At 43.1% G+C, this 18,620-nt stretch overlaps 1 protein-coding gene and 1 pseudogene across 1 annotated transcript in view; one reads left to right on the forward strand and one right to left on the reverse strand.

The window, feature by feature from the left end:
- Window positions 1-18,620, reverse strand: part of LOC122544017 (uncharacterized) — a 43,377-nt gene extending 24,757 nt beyond the window's left edge. The window contains exon 1 of the mRNA XM_087983668.1: window positions 16,084-18,620. Coding sequence (XP_087839794.1) covers window positions 16,084-17,006 — 923 coding nt within the window. The 5' untranslated portion in view covers window positions 17,007-18,620. The remainder of the gene's footprint in view (window positions 1-16,083) is intronic.
- On the forward strand, window positions 528-4,087 carry LOC122543905 (uncharacterized; annotated as a pseudogene).

An 18,620-nucleotide genomic window follows, 5' to 3' on the forward strand; every position in this document is an offset into this window, starting at 1 on the left:
CCAAAGAGCAGGAGAATCGACATTTCTGGCATAAGCCCTTCTTCAGGCCACACTTGGGCTTATGCCCGAAACGTCGATTCTCCTGCTCTTTGGATGCTGCCTGGCCTGCTGTGTTTTTCCAGCACCACACCTTTCAACTCTGGTCTCCAGCATCTGCAGTCCTCACTTTCTCCTAGTTCATTTAGTTTGAATCAGAGAGAAGGAGCAGTTGGGGATATGGATATAGAAATTTCAGCCCTGAAGATAGATTGGAGATGGCTAATAGATTTTGTGCAAGTTTTCAAAATAATGAGGGATCTGGACAGAGCAGATAGTGAGAAACTGTTTGCTCTGGTAAATGCATTGAGTGCAGATTTCAAATAATTTACAAAAGTCAAAAATATGATAGGAGAAAAGATCTTTATCATGCAGCTAGTAATTAGAATCTGGAATGTAACACATGGAACTGTTTAGGCAGGTTCAGTCAAAGTCATTATATTATTATTTGGCTAGAAACAATGTATGAGATGACAGAATCATCAGCAGAATGGCATAAGTGTCAGAGTGCTAATTCAGAGAATCCCACAACCAAAATGGGCTGAATGGCCTCCTTCTGTGCCATAGCAGTTTCGTGTTTCATGATTACTCGTTGCTGACAGTTGGTTATGAACATAAGACTGTTTTTCTCCTACTGTGTATGGTCAGTCAACGACGATCAGACTAATGTTTTGCAGTGAGTAATGATTGAAGTGAATCATCAGAGATATTGCTCTCTTTAGACGTACTTTTTTTTAAAAATCTGTTCAGAAAGAATTATCCAAAACTTTATTTGGATTTCAACAGACATCTTTGAGAGAACAAGAAAGGAAAGATATTCCTCAAAAGCTGGAATTGTTTGTTTTAGATTTCTATCAGGTGCTCCCAGTGCTGACTTTTATCAATTTCTATTCCAGGATGTTAGAAAGAGAGAATTTGTTGATTGGAAACCTGAACTGTACATCACACCAAGATCCGAGAAGTCACTCAATTCATCAGCACCTGAATGTTACATGCACAGATACTGGGCACTGATACCTGAATGGAAAGAGTTTACTGGTTTCACAACCTGAGAGTGTGTGTGAAAGAACTTACTGTGGAAAGAGATTTATAAAGTTAAAGTCAGAGAGAGAGAGAGAGAGAGAGAGAGAAAGAGAGAGAGAGAGAGACAAGAGGGGGTGGAATTAACCTGAGGGTCACTGTGCCTCAAGTGAGAAGCAAGATTAAGAAAATGGGATTTTCATGATAACATCAATTAGTACAGGAATTGAACCTGTGCTGTTGGCATCTCTCTGCATCAAAAATCACATGGTACAGGACACCCAGAAAGAGTTTTAGCCAGTTTAACACAACACCGTGAAAACATCACACCACAGTGGGGTGAAACCTGTCCTGTACCTGACCAAAGCTCGAGCTTATATTTCAACTAGGAAATCCACAAGGATTTCCTGCATCATGGAGAAACCTTGGAAATGTGAGAACTGTGGGAAGGGCTTCAGATACCCATCCAGGCTGGAATATCATCGACGCAGTCACAGTGGGGCTAATACTGTGGAAAAACGATGGAAATGTGAGGATTGCGGAAAAGGCTTTGATTATCCTTGTCTGCTAGAAACCCATCAACGCATTCACAGTGGGGTCAGGCCATTTATCTGCTGTGTGTGTGGAAAAGGATTTACAAACTCATCCAGCCTCATGTTACACCAGCAAACTCACAGTGATGAGAGGCCGTTCATTTGTTCAGTGTGTGGGAAGGGGTTTGCTAAGTCAGCGAACCTCATGTTACATCAGCGAATTCACACTGGGGAGAGGCCATTCAACTGCATGTACTGTGGAAAGAGGTTCAGGCAGTCATCCGCCCTCTCTGCACACCAGCGAATTCACACTGGGGAGAAGCCATTCACCTGCTCAGTATGTGGGAAGGCATTTGCTCAGTCATCCAGTCTCCAGTCACACCAGCAAATGCACAACAGGAAGAGACTAATCAGTGACACTTGCTGCAGAAAAAAGTTGTTGAAGTCTTCAGCTAACCCTATGTCATACCAGCAAGAAAAAACTGGACAGAGACCATTCACCTGCTCCATATGTGGGAAGGGATTTACTCAGTCAGCCAGCCTCATGTCACACCAGAGAATTCACACCAAACAGATGCCATTCAGTTGTACTCACTGTGGGAAGAGATTCAGATCTTCATCCAACCTCAGTGCACACCAGCGAATTCACACTGGGGAGAAGCCATTCATCTGCTGTGTGTGTCGTAAGAGATTCACTCAGTCATCCAACCTGGTGGTACACCAGCGAATTCACACTGGAGAGAGACCATTCATCTGCACTGAGTGTGGAATGGGATTCACTCGGTCAGCAAGCCTCATATTGCACCAGCGAATTCACACTGAGGAGAAGCCATTCAGCTGCACTCACTGTGGAAAAAGTTTCAGGCAGTCATCCACCCTCACTGAACACCAACACACACACACTGGAGAGAGACCATTCATATGCTCTGAATGTGGGAAGGGATTCACTCGTTCAGCCCGCCTCATGTCACACCAGCGAATTCACAATGGAGAGAAGCCATTCAGCTGCACTCACTGTGGAAAGGGATTCAGCCAGACTTCCGACCTGACTGCACATCAGCGGATTCACACTGGGGAAAAGCCATTTATCTGTTCTGTGTGCAGCAAAGGATTCACTCATTCATCTGGCCTTTGGTCACACAAGTGAGTTCACACTGGGGAGAAGCCATTCATTTGCACTGTGTGTGGCAAAGGATTTACTCATTCATCTGGCCTTTCATCACACAAGCGAGTTCACACTGGAGAAAAGACATTCATCTGCTCTGTGTGTGGCAAAGGATACATTCATGCATCTGGCCTTTGGTCACACAAGCAAGTTCACACTGGAGAGAAGCCATTTGTCTGCCCCATTTGTGGGAAGGGATTCACTCTTTATTCCAGCCTTTGGTCGCACAAACAAATTCATGCTGAGGAGAAGCAATTTAGCTGTGTTGCTTGTGGAAAGAAGTTTGGGTCTGCATCCTATCTCAATGTACACAAGCGTGTTCACACTGGGGAAAGGCCATTCACCTGCTCCACATGTGGAAAAGGATTCACTCGGTCATCCAATTTGCTGAGACATCAGCGAGTTTATAAGCATCTGCAGCGTTTGGATTCAACTGATATTGCTGTTGCAAATCACAGCAGTGATAATTTTTGAGACGAAGTGCTTGACAACGGGAGATTTGGAAGTTATTTCTAAACCGATTGCAAGTACTTCAGCCTCTGCTCTACAGACAATACATTACATCAAGATTAGATTGAACAGTAAAGTTCCGCTGGTGCTCCTGAATGAGAATGAATTAGATCTTCCACTCAGTCAATAACAAACCATAACTCTGAGTAAGAGATGGAGAGCATCACAACAGTGAGTGGCAATTGAATAAGTGAATAAAGGATGGAGAACATTGCATCAGCGAGTAGGAATAACTCACAAAGTAAAAGATTGATGGAATATTGGATGGCATATGCCATGTGACATGTGTGGTGTAATTAACGTGGGAAAAGCATGGTGAACCTGCCTGAAAGAATTGGTCCCAGACATTCTCAGTAATATAACAACAGAACACCACTGAGTAATTATTGTGGATTGTGGCTGAGATAACATTTTAAATTCTGGATATTGACACATCTGTGAGAAAATTGACTGTAATCCAATTGGGAGAGAAATAAACCAAACTAGATTGTGAAAATAACCTCAAAGTGGATGCAGATCAACAGAGAGGTGGCAAATCTTTAAAATCCACATTGGAACTTTATTTAAACCATTTGGATTTATGACATGCAAATGATATAGAATTGTACGAATCAAGCTCCAGTTAGGGAGAATTAATCAAAGTTGACAGTTATCACATTTTACTGGAAATGTTTTGACATCTGTTTATGGAGGCAGCTCAAGGGTTTTTCTGATTCGATCATTGTTGCAGCTATAGTCTGTTAGTTACAGTACATAACAAATAAAAATAACCAGCTCCAAGTTTCAAACTAATTGGGTTACTCAGAAATCTGTTGTAAAAGGTCAATAAGGAGTTTCCCTTCTCAAGACCTGTAATAAATTGTCAGATGAAATTGTAACATTTGAATAAACATATTGAATATTAGAGGAAGCTCCCTATGTCTCACACAGATGTTGTTCATCTGAAGACAGTTCTGTATCCAAATGGCTAGTTCTCCCTGTATTCTGTGAGATCTAACCTTGTTAACTAGTCTACCATGAGGAACCTTGTTGAACACCTTACTTATCCATATAGATCACGGTCACCGCTCTGCCCTTAATCCTCTTTGTTAGTTCTTCAATCAAGTTCGTGAGATATGATTTACCATGCACAAAGCCATGCTGACAATCCCTAATCAGTCCTTGACTTTCCAAATACATGTAAATCCTGTACCTTAGGATTCCCTCCAAAAACTTGCCCACCGCTGATGTCAGGCTCACCAGTCTATTGTACCTTGGCTTTTCCTTACCACCTTTCTTAAATAGTGGCACTACATTAGCCAACCTCCAGTCTTCTGGCACCTCACCTGTGACTATCGATGATACAAATATCTCAGCAAGGGGCCCAGCAATCATTTCCCTAGCTTCCCATAGAGTTCTAGTGTATACCTGATCAGGTCCTGGAGATTTATCCACTTTTATGCATTTCAAGGAATCCAGCACCACCACCTCTGTAATATGTACATTTTTCAAGATGTCACCATCTATTTCCCCACATTCTATCTCTTCTGTTTCCTTCTGCACAACAAACACTGATGCAAAATATACATTTGGTACCTCCTCCCTCTCCTGCGGCTCCACACAAAGGCCACCTTGCTGATCTTTGAGAGGCCCTATTCTCCCTAGTTACTCCTTTGTCCTTATAAAATCCCTTTGGATTCTCCTTAACCCTGTTTGCCAAAGCTATCTCATGTCCCCTTTTTGTCCTCCTGATTTCCCTCTTAAGTATACTCCTACTGCCTTTATACTGTTGTAAGGATTCACTCGATCTCTCCTGACATATGCTTCCTTTTTCTTAAGCAAAACCTCAATTTCTCCAATCATCATTCCCTACACTTACCTTTCCTTTCACTCTAACAGGAATATACTGTATCTGGACTCTCGTTATCTCATTTTTGAAGGCATCCCATTTTCCAGCCATCCCTTTACCTGCAAACATCTGCCCCCCTATCAGCTTTTGAAAGTTCTTGCCTAATACTGTCAAAATTGACCTCCTTCCAATTTCGAACTCCAACTTTTAGATCCTGATTATCCTTTTCCATCACTACTTTAAAACTAATAGAATTATGGTCGCTAGCCCCAAAGTGCTCCCTCACTGACACCTCAGTCACCTCCCCTGCCTTTTTCCCAAGAGTAGGTCAGGTTTTGTACCTTCTCTAGTAGGTACATCCACATACCCAAAATCAGACAATTTTCTTGTACACACTTAACAAATTCCTCTCCATCTAAACCCTTAACACTATGGCTTTCCCAGTCTATGTTTGAAAAGTTACAATCCCCCACCATAACCACCCTATTATTCTTATAGATAACTGTAGTCTCCTTACAAATTTGTTTCTCAGTTTCCTGCTGTCTATTAGGGGGACTATAATACAATCCCTTTCTTATTTCTGTCATTCCACCCTCAAGGTATTCCTAGGATTATCCTCCCTAAGTACGGCTTTAATTCTATCCCTTATCAACCTGCCACTCCCCCTCCTCTCTTGCCCCCCTTTCTATTCTTCCTATGGCATTTGTATCCTGGAACATTAAGCTAGAACATTACAGAACAGAAAAAGGCCCTTGGACCACCATGACTTTGCTGTCCATGGTGCCATTCTAAATTAATCCCAGCACATGGTCCATATCCCTCTATCCCCTGCCTGTTGGTGTGTCTGTCTAAATGCTTCTTAAACTTTGTCATTGTATCACCTTCCTTTCAGGCACCTACCACACTCTGTAAAAAAAACTTGTCTCACACACCTCTTTTAAACTTTTCCCCTCTCACTTTAAACCAATCCTCCCTAGTATTTGACACTTCCACCCACATTTCCAATCCTCTCATTCGTTGTAATTGTCTCAGGTTGGTACTCAGCCTCTGCAGCTTGAGCCAAAACAATCCAAGTTTGTCTTTTTATTATAGCTAATATACTCCAATCCAGGCAACATTCTGGTCAATCTTTGCACCCTCCCCAAAATCCTTGAATGTGGTACCACATCAGCACACAATTCTCCAAATGTGAGCTAACTAAACGTCTATACAGCTGCAACATGATTGCCAACTTTTATAATCTGACTAATGAAAGCAGCATTGCGGCACATGTCTGCTGACAAGAATCCTTTTTAACTCTGAGGGTCTGAACTTCTTTTTAGTTCTGACAACTTGAAAACTTTGATACAAACGTTTCCAGATTAGAGGCTTCATCAAAAGAAACTCTTGCCCTGAACAGAAAACTTCACTCACCTGCTCCACAGTCAAAACTAAGCTCATGGCTTTGGATCTGTTTTTCTCAGTGCTTTGAACTCAGCACTTTATACACTTTACCCATTTACAACACATGTCCTGCAAGACACTTGATCAAGTCACATTTGTTATGGAAGTTATGTCTTTAGGTCACTGTTCCAAATGACTGAAGGCTTGAAAAAGTGAAGGGCTCCTGCCTGAAATGTCGATTTTCCTGCTTCGTGGATGCTGCCTGACCTGCTGTGCATTTCCAGCACCACTCTAATCTTGACTCTAATCTCCAGCATTTACAGTCCTCAAGTTCGCCTTCAAAAAAATGACGACCATTATAGAACTGAAACTAAAACCCACCTATCTCCACCCTAAAAATCCAGATGAAAACAACTCTTAGTTAGACATTCATGCGATACCAGTGTCATGGGCATTACCTACAGTTGATTGCCATGTCAATCAGTCCTTGAATTACTTGCTAGGCACTTTCAGAGGACATTTAAGAGTCAACTACATATCTGTATAGGCCAAAACATGTGGGACAGATCAGGTAAGGATAGCAGATTTCTTTCCCTAACATTTTACTGAGTCAGCTATTCGGTTGTCCATCTTGCTGAAACATAAGAAAGATTACAATGGGCAATGACCATTCACCAACTACACATGTTGAAATTAATTCACTTACCTATTCCATCTGTTGAGACATAAGCGACATCACAAGTAACTACAGTTGCAAATGTAATATCTCAGATATTTTTTATTTCTTTTTGAAACGTTCTCACTCTTCCCCCACCCCATCCTCACCTCTGACAATAAATGAGAGGGGCTTCTGCAGCTTCTCTGTCACTAATATTAAAACAGTCCAATCAGCTCCTCTGGTGTTCCCCACAGCTCCACTAGGTACAAGGCCTTCTTAACCAAAACCAGAATTCAGATCTTTCTGCAATTATTGCCTGCCCAGTCAGGGATCACCTTGTCCATGAGGTCCACATTTTCAGCTTCATTGGCCTTATTCGCATTAAACTACCAATCATCCAATTTCCCAATGCTTACTGATACTATTATTGATCCTCTCTCTTTTCTAGCTCTATCTCCGTATTTTTAGATTAGATTACTTACAGTGTGGAAACAGGCCCTTCGGCCCAACAAGTCCACACAGACCCGCCGAAGCGCAACCCACCCATTCCCCTACATTTACTCCTTTTACCTAACACTACGGGCAATTTAGCAGGGCCAATTCACCTAACCTGCACATCTTTGGACTGTGGGAGGAAACCGGAGCACCCGAAGGAAACCCACGCAGACACGGGGAGAATGTGCAAACTCCACACAGTCAGTCGCCTGAGGCGGGAATTGAACCCGGGTCTCTGGCGCTGTGAGGCAGCAGTGCTAACCACTGTGCCACCGTGCCGCCCACCGTATCCTTGTGATTCATCATCATCAGCCACTCTCAAAAATATAATCCTTGATCCCATCTTCTACACATATTATTGTCTAATCTCAGACCTCATTCCTTCCGTGGTGTCCTCCTTGCCCCCTCTTATTCCTCATCTACACGCTGCCATGAGGTGACATCATCCAAAAGCACATAGGACAGCACAGCAAGAGAATGGGCCCTTTGGCCCACAATATTGTGCCAAACATGATGCCAAATTAAACTGATCCCTTCTGCGTAGCTGGTCCCTACACCTCCATTGCTTGCATATTCAAGTGCTTGTCTGCAAGACCCCTTAAACACCCCTATCTTATCTGCCTCCACCTTCAGCCCTGGCAGTGTGTTCCACATTCCTACCACTTTGTGTAAAAAAAGTGCCCCTCACATCTATTTTGAATTTTCCTCCTCCCACCTTAAATGGATGCCTCTTGCTATTAGACATTTCAACTCCGGGGAACATATTCTGACTGTCAACCCTATCTATGCATCTCATAATTTTATAGACTTCTATCAAGTCTTTCCTCAGTCTCCACCCAAGTTTTACTAGCCTCTACTGATTGCTCATAATCTCTAAGCAAGGCAGCATCCTGGTAAACCTCTCCAAAGCATCCACATCCTTTAGGGTGTAGGTTTACTCACTGAGCTGTAGGTCTGATATCCAGATGTTTCATTACCTGGCTGGGTATCATCATCAGTGGCGACCTCCAAGTGAAGCGAAGCTGTTGTCTCCTACTTTCTGTTTGTCCTGGATGGGGTTCCTGGGGTTTGTGGTGATGTCATTTCCTGTTCGTTTTTTGAGGGGTTGATAGGTGGTATCTAGATCTGTGTGTTCATTTATGGTGCCATGGCATGTCTTTGCTTAGCCTGACCCAGGATAGATATGTTATCCCAGTCGAAATGGTGTTTTTTTTCCTCCATGTGTAGGGCTACGAGGGAGAGAGGGTCGTGTCTTTTTGTGACTAGCTGGTGTTCGTGGCCAACTTTCTTCCTGTTTGTCCTACATAGTGTTTGTGGCAGTCCTTGCATGGAATTTTGTAGACGACATTGGTTTTGTCCATGGGTTGTACTGGGTCTTTTAAGTTTGTTAGTTTTTGTTTGAGAGTGTTGGTGGTTTGTGTGCTACTAGGATTCCGAGGGGTCTTAGTAGTCCGGCTGACATTTCTGAAACTTCTTTGATGTATGGTAAGGTGGTTAGGGTTTCTGGCTGTGTTTGGTCTGCTTGTCGTGGTTTGTTCTTGAGGAATCGTCTACAAAATTCCATGCAAGGACTGCTACAAACACTATGTAGGACAAACAGGAAGGAAGTTAGCCACCAGGATACACAAACACTAGCTAGCCACAAAAAGACACGACCCTCTCTCCCTCGTAGCCCTACACACGGAGGAAAAAAAACCCACCATTTCGACTGGGACAACATATCTATCCTGGGACAGGTTAAGCAAAGACATGCCAGAGAATTCCTAGAAGCCTGGCACTCCAACCACAATGCCATAAACAAACACATAGATCTAGACGTCATCTATCAACCCCTCAGAAAACTAACAGGAAATGACATCACCACAAACCCCAGGAACCCCATCCAGGACAAACATATAAATAGAAAGCAGGAGACAACAGCTTCGCTTCACTTGGAGGTCGCCACTGATGATGTTACCTCGCCAGGTAATGAAACGTCTGGATAGCAAACCTACAGCTCACCAAGCAAACCTACACCCTAAACCTCAAACTGAGCTACAAACCTTCACAAACCTTGCATCCACCTCCTGCCTATAATGTGACAACCAGAATTGGGCACAATACTCCAAGTGTGACCCAACCAAAGTCTTATAAAGCTGCAACATGGCATCCTGACTTTTGTTCTCAATTCCCCAAGCAATAATGGCAGAAATACCATATGCTAATTTTATCATACTATCTACTTGCGAGCCACTTTCAGGGAGCTATGGACTTGAACTCTGTTCATCAGTACTGTGCAAGGTCCTGCCATTAATAGAACATACAACAGTACAGCACAGTATAGGCCCTTCGGCCCTTGATGTTGTGCCAACCTTCTATCCTACTCTAAGATCAAACTAACCTACATACCCTTCATTTGACTATCATCCATATGCCTATCCAAGAGTCACTTAAATGTCCCTAAATCTGACTCTACTACCACTGCTGGCAGTGCATTCCACACACCCACCACTCCATGTAAACAATCTACCTCTGACATCTCCCCCAAACCTTCCTCCAATAAGCTTAAAATTACGCCCCCTTGTGATTTCCATTTCCCCCTGGGAAAAAGTCTCAGGCTGTCTACTCTATCTATGTCTCTCATCATCTTGTACACCTCTATCAAGTCACCTCTCATCCTTCTTCATTCTAATAGAGAAGCCCTAGCTCCCTCAACCTTTCTATGCCCTTCAATCCTGGCAGCATCCTGGTAAATCCTGTGCATCCATTCTAAAGCTTCCACATTACTGTATACTTTTCCTTAAAATTTGATTGCTCAAAGTGCCGCACCTCACACTTCCCCAGATTAATATTCATCTGCTATTTTCTGCCCATATTTATAACTCATCTGTATCCCTCTGTGTCCTTTGACAACCTTCTACACTATCCACAACTCCACTGATCTTTGTATGGTCTGCAAATTTACTAACCCATCTATCGACATTTTCATCCAAGTCATATATACCACAAACAGCACAGGTCCCAGTACAGTACAGATCCTTGCAGAACACTAGTCACAGGCCTCCAGCCAGAAAAAAACATCCTTCCACGACTACCCTCTGCCTTTTAAGGGCAAGCCAATTTTGAATCCACGCAGCCAAATCACCATGCATCTTAATTTTCTGAATAAACCTGCCTTATGGGACTTTGTCGAAAGCCTTATTGAAATCCATGTAAGACAACTTCCACTGCTCTACCTTTACTTCCTCAAAAAAATTTAATCAAGTTCGTAAGACATGACCTGCCCTGCACAAAGCTATGCTGACCATGCCTAATTAGATTAGATTAGATTGGATTCCCTATAGTATGGAAACAGGCCCTTCAGCCTAACAAGTCCGCACCGACCCTCCGAGTTAGGCTTTTTTATGCATTTAGATCCTATCCGTAAGAATTCTCTCCAATAGGTTCCCAACCACCGATGTGAGTCTCACAGCTCTGTAGTTGCCTCGATTATGTCTATTTCTTTTCTTGAACAGAGGAACATTCGCTACTCATCAGTCTTCTCTCCAGTGGCTAATGAGAATACAAAGATCTTGGAGAAAGTGAGGCCTGCAGATGCTGGATTTCAGAGCCTGATGAAGGACTTACGCTCGAAACGCCCATTCTCCTGCTCCTTGAATGCTGCCTGACCAGCTGTGCTTTTCCAGCAGCACACTCTTTGATACAAAGATCTTGGTCAAGGCCCCAACAATCTCTTGTCTTATCTACTCAAGTTGTTGAAAGAGACCATCGGACCCTGGCAGACATATCCGCCTCAATGTTCTGCAAGAGACTGAACACCACTTCTTTCTTGATCTCAAAATGCCCTCGCATATTAACATGCTCTGCACTAATCACACTATCCTCCATATCCTTCTGGGTGAATACCAACACAAAGTGCTCATTTAGGTTCTCATCTATATCTTCTGCCTCCAAACATAAATTCCCTCCTTTATCCTCGAGTGGTCCTACCTTCTCCCTAGTTATCCTTTTTTTTAAATATATGTATAGAATGCCTTGGGATTCTCTTTAACTCTACTTCCCAAGATGTCCCCTCTTTGCTCTCCAAATTTCCTGCTTGAGTCCTTTCCTGCTTTCTTTATATTCCTCACAGGCCTTACCTATTTTAACTTCCTAAACCTGACATATGTGCCTTTTTTTCCCTTTTGACTAAATCCACAATGTCCCTTATGACCTTGCCATCCTTGTCCTTCCTTCTTGCTGGAACATGCCGGTCCTGAACTCTGATCAGCAGGCCTTTAAACAAATCCCAGACATCAACTGTGAACTTGCCCAATAATAGCTCCTCCCAATTAACACTCGCTAGCTCCTGCCCAATATTGGCATAATTTGCCCTCCCCCAGTTTAGTACCTTCCCTCAATGTACTGACTTATCCTTATTCATAGCTATCTTAAAACTGAAGGATTGTGATTGCTGTTTCCAAAGTGCTGTCTCACTGAAATGTCAGCCACCTGGCCTGGCTCATTAGCCAATACAAAGTACAGTATGGCCCCTTTTCTGCTTGAACTGTCCATGCACTGTTTCAAGAAACCCTCTTAGATGCACTAGCAAATTCTGCCACATCTAAGCCTCTTGCTCTAAGGGAGCACTATGTCAAGCTCCACCTACCACCATCCCTCTCTTCCTCTACACTTGTCATATTATATTTCAGTACTGGATGAGCAGAAAACTCCACCAATTAAAAATTGGAATGATCTGAGCTATTCCATTCACTCACCACTTCAAATCTGGTCTCCTGAGCTAGAGCTTTTCCCCTTGTAGAAACTTTTAAGCTAAATCATACTGTCCACAATACTAATGCCGCTTTTGACCCCAAGCTGATTTTGTAATCACATCATAACTCCACGGTGGCAACAGAGTAGGGCTCCTGAGTTGGAGCTCAACCGCTTTTTTTTTTCTTCTTTGCTGGCTTTCTTTTTCCCTCTACTTACCTTCTGGAGGGAGCTTGGGCATGGAGGCAGCGGCTGGGGGCCCAGAACCGAGACTTTGGCATTTGGTCTTGAGGTGTTTGGTGTACCCGGGCAGAACTCTGTGGTCAGTGGCAATGTGGAAGGGGCTTGCGGTCTGGAGGAGCGCCAGAGGGGCACTCTGGCAGTCTGCATGAGGTAGTTCATGAGCACGGATAGTGCTCGGCGACAAGATGGCAGTGCCAGAGATCAAGTCTAGTACAGGTTGGAGGATCGAGCTCTTGTGAGGAACGCCCAGTGTGGAGCAACTGCAGGCTCATGGCTAAAGAAGGACTGCAAATTAGAATTTTTAACTTAATCACACCTGTACACTGAGAACAGTGTAGTCTTGAATTTTTACCTTATTTCTTTATGTTTCCAACTTTTTACTTAAACTCTTGTACATAAGTACCTTGTACCTATAAAACCTAAGTCTAATTCTAACTGATACCAGGTACTTAAATTTCCATAAAGTCACCCTTCTCCAGCTTAGTTGCTGCTGAAAGCCTCATCCAAGTCTTTGGACTTGATGGTAACCAATACATTCCTGACCAGCCTCTCAACATACACTGCACCTTCACCTGAGATCATCCAAAACGATGCTGCCTGTGCACTTTCCAGGTTGCATTCTCCCAAACTCCTGTGCTCACTGATCTACATTGTCTCCTGGTCAATAAGTTATTTAGACTATTAGGCAGGTATAGCTGGCAATTAGGAAATCTATGTTAGCCTTTATCGGAAGAGAATTTAATTGCAAGAATAATGAATTTGTGCATGAGTTCTGAAAACCTTGGGGTGACTGCACCTGAGTTAGTGTGTGCATTTTTGGCCCCATTAGCTCATGAAGGCTTTCATTGCCAGAGAGGGAGTGCAACTGAGACTCACCAGACTTACCTGGGGTGGCAGCACTCTGCTATGAAGGAACATTATGGGAAATGGGCTGATATTAAGAATCTTGGAATTTTACAGTAGAGGATGCCATTCAACCCATCATGTCTGCACCAATTCCTGAAAGAACTACCCAGTTAATCCCACTTTCCAGCCCCACCTCCATAGCCTAACTTCATTCCTTCAAATATATATCTAGCTTTCTTTTGAAACTGTCAATGGAATCCACCTCCAATCTCCCAGCCAATGCATTACAAATCCTAATAACTGAGTAAAAAAGTTTCTCCTGATCTCACTCATAGCAGTCTTGCTGACAATCTTGAAGTTGCAACCTACTTACTCTCATGGTTCAAAGAATTAGAGATGATCACTTTGAAACTGATAAATACTTAAGGAATAGATGAGGGATATGCAAGTAATTTTCTAAAATAGGAATCTGGAATTAGAGGACACAATTGAAACATAAGTGGGCAACCACCTTGGGATGGTGGTGAGGAAAAATTATTTTATTCAAATGGTTGTGAATCTTTGGAATTCTCTATCCCAGAGCTATGGAAGCTCAGTCATCTCATATGTTTAAAATTGAGATTGACAAACTTGTTTTAAAAAAGAGGATGGAAAAGGATAGTGCTGGAAAAAGGCATTGAAGTGAACGATCAATGATTGAACAGGCTTAATAGAGCAGGCTTAATGGGCTAAATGGTTACCACCTGCTCGGAGTATGGTTGAGATTTGATCAGGTTATTAGACAGTGAATAGAGGTCTCCCAACTCTGAGAACAGAACCTCCTTAATGACGACTGATAGCTAACAACGAGCTGGGTGAGACAGCAATCAGTTTGTTTTCCTCATTTCCTGATTACACACGGTAGAAAATTTCTGATCAGAATCAGAAAGACAAACTTTTAAGCTGCCTCCAAGAATATACATCAAAACCTTTCTGGTAAATATGATTCATTCTCCTGACTGCAGATCATCTCACACAATTCTAAATTATTGGCATATCGCCAATACAGATCTTTGGATAGATTTTAACTTCCTTGTCTCTCTGTTCACTGCATCCTTCCTGGGAAAGTTGTCCCATTGATTCTGGACTTGGAATTCAATTTAATTTTGCTTCCAAAACTCTTTGTGAAGCCTACTGTGGATATATTTGTAATCCCTGTCACACTCTTCTACAATCCCCAGGCTCTCTTAAGCCCCTGCCTGTTTTCTCTCTTAGCAATCAAACATTTCCTGTAATATGTCAAGGTCACTGTATATTCCTGGCCTGATTTAATTAAGCACAGGTAAAAAGGTTCTTAAGACTGATAGTCCTCAAGACTATGATCTCCATCACTGCAATCCCACTCCCTGAAAAAAGGGGCTCAAGCTCATTCATTATTTAAGAGTGGTTTATTAGGAAGCAACAGTTTAATGTGAGAAGCTAAACACAACCCTTGACATGTGAGAATGGTTTTCTGGTCCTTGAGGACAAACAGATGGATGATGCAGAATGAGTGCTGGTCTCTCTGGTGAGTGGCAGTGTCTCCTCTGAATAATTTACAGGTGTGCGTCTGAATGTAAGTTTTGTGTTAAAGCCAGGTTGAATCGCTTTGAAACACTTTCCAACAGCCTGTCTTTAAACTTTTACGTATTTGGTTAGTCATTAAGTCCAATTATATCACAGTCAGAAATATCTTGTTTCAGGATCTGTGCTGGAGTCACATCTTGGACAAAGAGATCAAGCCTGTCCTGCATCTGACATAGTAATGTATGGATTTTGTTTCTTCACAACAGTGAGTGAGAGAGAGAGCGAGCGAGAGAGCGTGCGAGAGAGAGAGAATTTTCTACAACAATCAATACAGGTCAGAAGATTTTACGACTTCCAGGGAATTTGAAGTAACGAGGGAAGAGGGGGAGGGAGGAAGAAAGAGTGCGGGTGCGCTGGGGGAGGGAGGGTGAAAGAGAGTGCGGCATGCCAGACCGGGTTCTTGAGACAGAGAAAGAGAGAAAAAACTAGAAAGAGAGAATGAGACAGAGAGCGAATTTTCTACAACAATCAATACAGGTCAGAAGATTTTACCAACTTATTGGATGCTAATTTCTCAAAGTCCATTACTGGGATCAGACTTGTCTTCATGCCTGTGCTGATAGGATTTCTGTACCAGATGAGGAGAACATTTTGAGACTCTTGAATCTCCACCAAATTCCATTCCTCTTCTTCTTGGTGGATACTGGAAGGACTACTGCGTGGAATGTGCAAGCCGGTCAGAATTACCAGTAAGGATTCATCAGCACATTCTCATTGGAAATGTTATCAGTGGAAGAGACACTGAATTGTAAAATATGCAAAGGTCAATTTAGGACTAAAGCAAAAAGTTCAGAATTTTGTTATCAACTAATTTCTGGTGAACGTCCCTGAATGATGGTGAACAATCACAGGTAGTACTTTTGAAAGAGACCCTGCAGCCCTGAAAATTCAATCATACAGATCCAGAATATTAATCTCTAGTTCCAGTTACAGGGATTATTAACATTGGCAGTAACAAACAGCAAGTGTCAGAATGAATGTGATTCAGTCCTGAATGTGAGTAATAACAGAACCATATCCTTGCAGTCGCTCATGAACTCGTTGGTGTCTCCGCAGTCGGGATGAATCGATGAATCTCTTTCCGCACTGAGAGCAGGTGAATGGTTTCTCCCCAGTATGAATTCGCTGGTGGACAATGAGGTAGTCAGACTGCTTGAACCTCTTGCCACAGTCAGCACAACTGAAAGGCCTCTCCTCGGTGTGACCTTGCTGGTGTCGCAGCAACGTAGCTGAACTAATGAATCCCTTCCCACACACAGAGCAAGTGAATGGCCTCTCCCCAGTGTGAACTCGCTGGTGTGTCACTAGCTGGGATGGCAGAGTAAATCCCTTCCCACACACTGAGCAGATGGATTGGCTCTCCCCAGTGTGAACCCGCTGGTGTGTTAGCAAGTGGGATTGCTGAGCGAATCCCTTCCCACACACAGAGCAGGGAAATGGTTTCTCCCCAGTGTGAAGTCGCTGGTGTGTCAGCAGGTGGCTTGACTGAGTGAATCCCTTCCCACATACAGAGCACGTGAATGGTCTCTCTCCGGTGTGAACTCGCTGGTGCATAACAAGGGTGCCTGAACGAGTGAACCTCTTTCCACAGTCCGTGCAGCTGAATGGCTTCTCCTCAGTGTGGATTTGCTGGTGTCTCAGTAAGGTGGTTGACTGACTAAATGCCTTCCCACACACAGAGCAGGCAAATGGTCTCTCCCCAGTGTGAACTCGCTGGTGTACAGTGAGTGCGCCTGAGTGCCTGAACCTCTTTCCACAGTAAGTGCAGCTGAAAGGCCTCTCCTCAGCATGCACTCGCTGGTGTGTCAGCAGGTTGGATGAATCAGTGAATCCCTTCCCACACACGGAGCAGGTGAACGGCCTCTCCCCAGTATGACTGCGGCGATGTGTTTCCAGCTTTGATGGGGAAATGAATCCCTTTCCACAGTCGGCACATTTCCAAGGTTTCTCCATGCTATGGGTGTCCTGGTGTCTCTCCAGGTTGGATGATCAGTTGAAAGCTTGTCCACACACCAGTTTCTCAGCTACAAATCCAGTGATTTCGCTTTCAGGCTGCGTAACTGGTAAATGCTTTTCCTGCAATAAGTTCACTGGAACATTCTCACTCTGATCTGTGTTTTTCCAGTCACAATGATGTTAGAAATCTTTTCCCGCTGACAGATCAGATGTTGAACGGTAACGAGTATGTCCTGCTGACTCACTCAGACCTCAGATTCAAGTCTCCCATCATCTAATCCTCTTTCTTTAATACACTGGAAAAGGAGTCAGCATAAAGTCAGCAGTGAGTATAGGTTAGAAATTTAGAACAGAAATTTCAGTTTCTGTGGATTATTTTTTCTTTCTTGTTTCCCAAAGCTGTAAGTCCCTATCCCAATCGCTTCTCTCCTTCTGCTGAAATCCAAATAGTTTTGGGTTATTCTTTCTGAACTTTTTAACAAAATAATGTGCATCTACAGACAGCAATATGTTTGGAAATTAATTTCAGTCAGTTATCATCACAAAACATTAATCTAATTCTCCTGAACTGACCATACAGAATAGCAGATGTTAGCCTCATAGTCGTATCTGACTGTGTGGAGATTAAATAAGCAATTATAAATCACAGAATTGTTTAAGGCACAAAAATAGGTCATTTAACCCATTTTGTCACTCTCTGAATGAGCATTCTGACATTGTGCTATTCTCCTGATTTTTCTCTATAATCTTACATGTTGTTCCTATTCAAAAAAATGATCTAATGTCCTCGATTGAACCTGCCTAAATCTCAGTTCCATGCAATGTATTCCAGATCTAATCATAAGCTGTGCGAAGTTTCTAACACACAATTCGCTCGTTTGTACATTTGAAATCTGTGCTCTTGTTTGCGATGCTTTTATTAATGGGAACAGTTTCTCACTACCTAGCCATATCCTGCATGATTTTGAAAATTCCATTTAACCTCCTCTTAACTTTCTCTAACCTAACTTCATGACTGAAGTTGCTCACCACTTAAATTAGATTAGATTACTTAGTGTGGAAACAGGGCCTTCGGCCCAACAAGTCCTCACCGCCCCGCCGAAGCGCAACCCACCCATACCCCTAACCTAACACGACGGGCAATTTAGCATGGCCAATTCACCTGACCCGCACATCTTTGTGACTGTGGGAGGAAACCAGAGCACCCGAAGGAAACCCACGCAGACACGGAGAGAATGTGCAAACTCCACACAGTCAGTCGCGTGAGGCGGGAATTGAACCCGGGTCTCTGGCGCTGTGAGGCAGCAGTGCTAACCACTGTGCCACCATGCCGCCCACAAATGAATGTGGTTTCATCAAACCTTTGTTCCCCCCTCCCACATAAACTAAGTTAAACCTGGAATCAGTCTCAAGGTCCATTCTGGTTCCTGATTCTCTTCCTGAAGCTCGACTATTTCAATGCAGTCCCCAAAGATCTTCCACATTCTTTCCCTCTGTAAACTTAAAGGTATCACAAACCTTGCTGTGGGTGAATTGCAGCAAGTCTCATTTAAGCCTGTCAGGCCCGTGCTCACTGACCCACACTAGATCTCAATCAAGCACGTGATGTTG

This window comes from Chiloscyllium plagiosum, unplaced genomic scaffold (genome assembly GCF_037043375.1).
Source record: "Chiloscyllium plagiosum isolate Xiang-an unplaced genomic scaffold, Cpla_swu_hap1 HiC_scaffold_46, whole genome shotgun sequence".
In the NCBI taxonomy this organism is placed as follows: Eukaryota; Metazoa; Chordata; class Chondrichthyes; order Orectolobiformes; family Hemiscylliidae; genus Chiloscyllium; species Chiloscyllium plagiosum.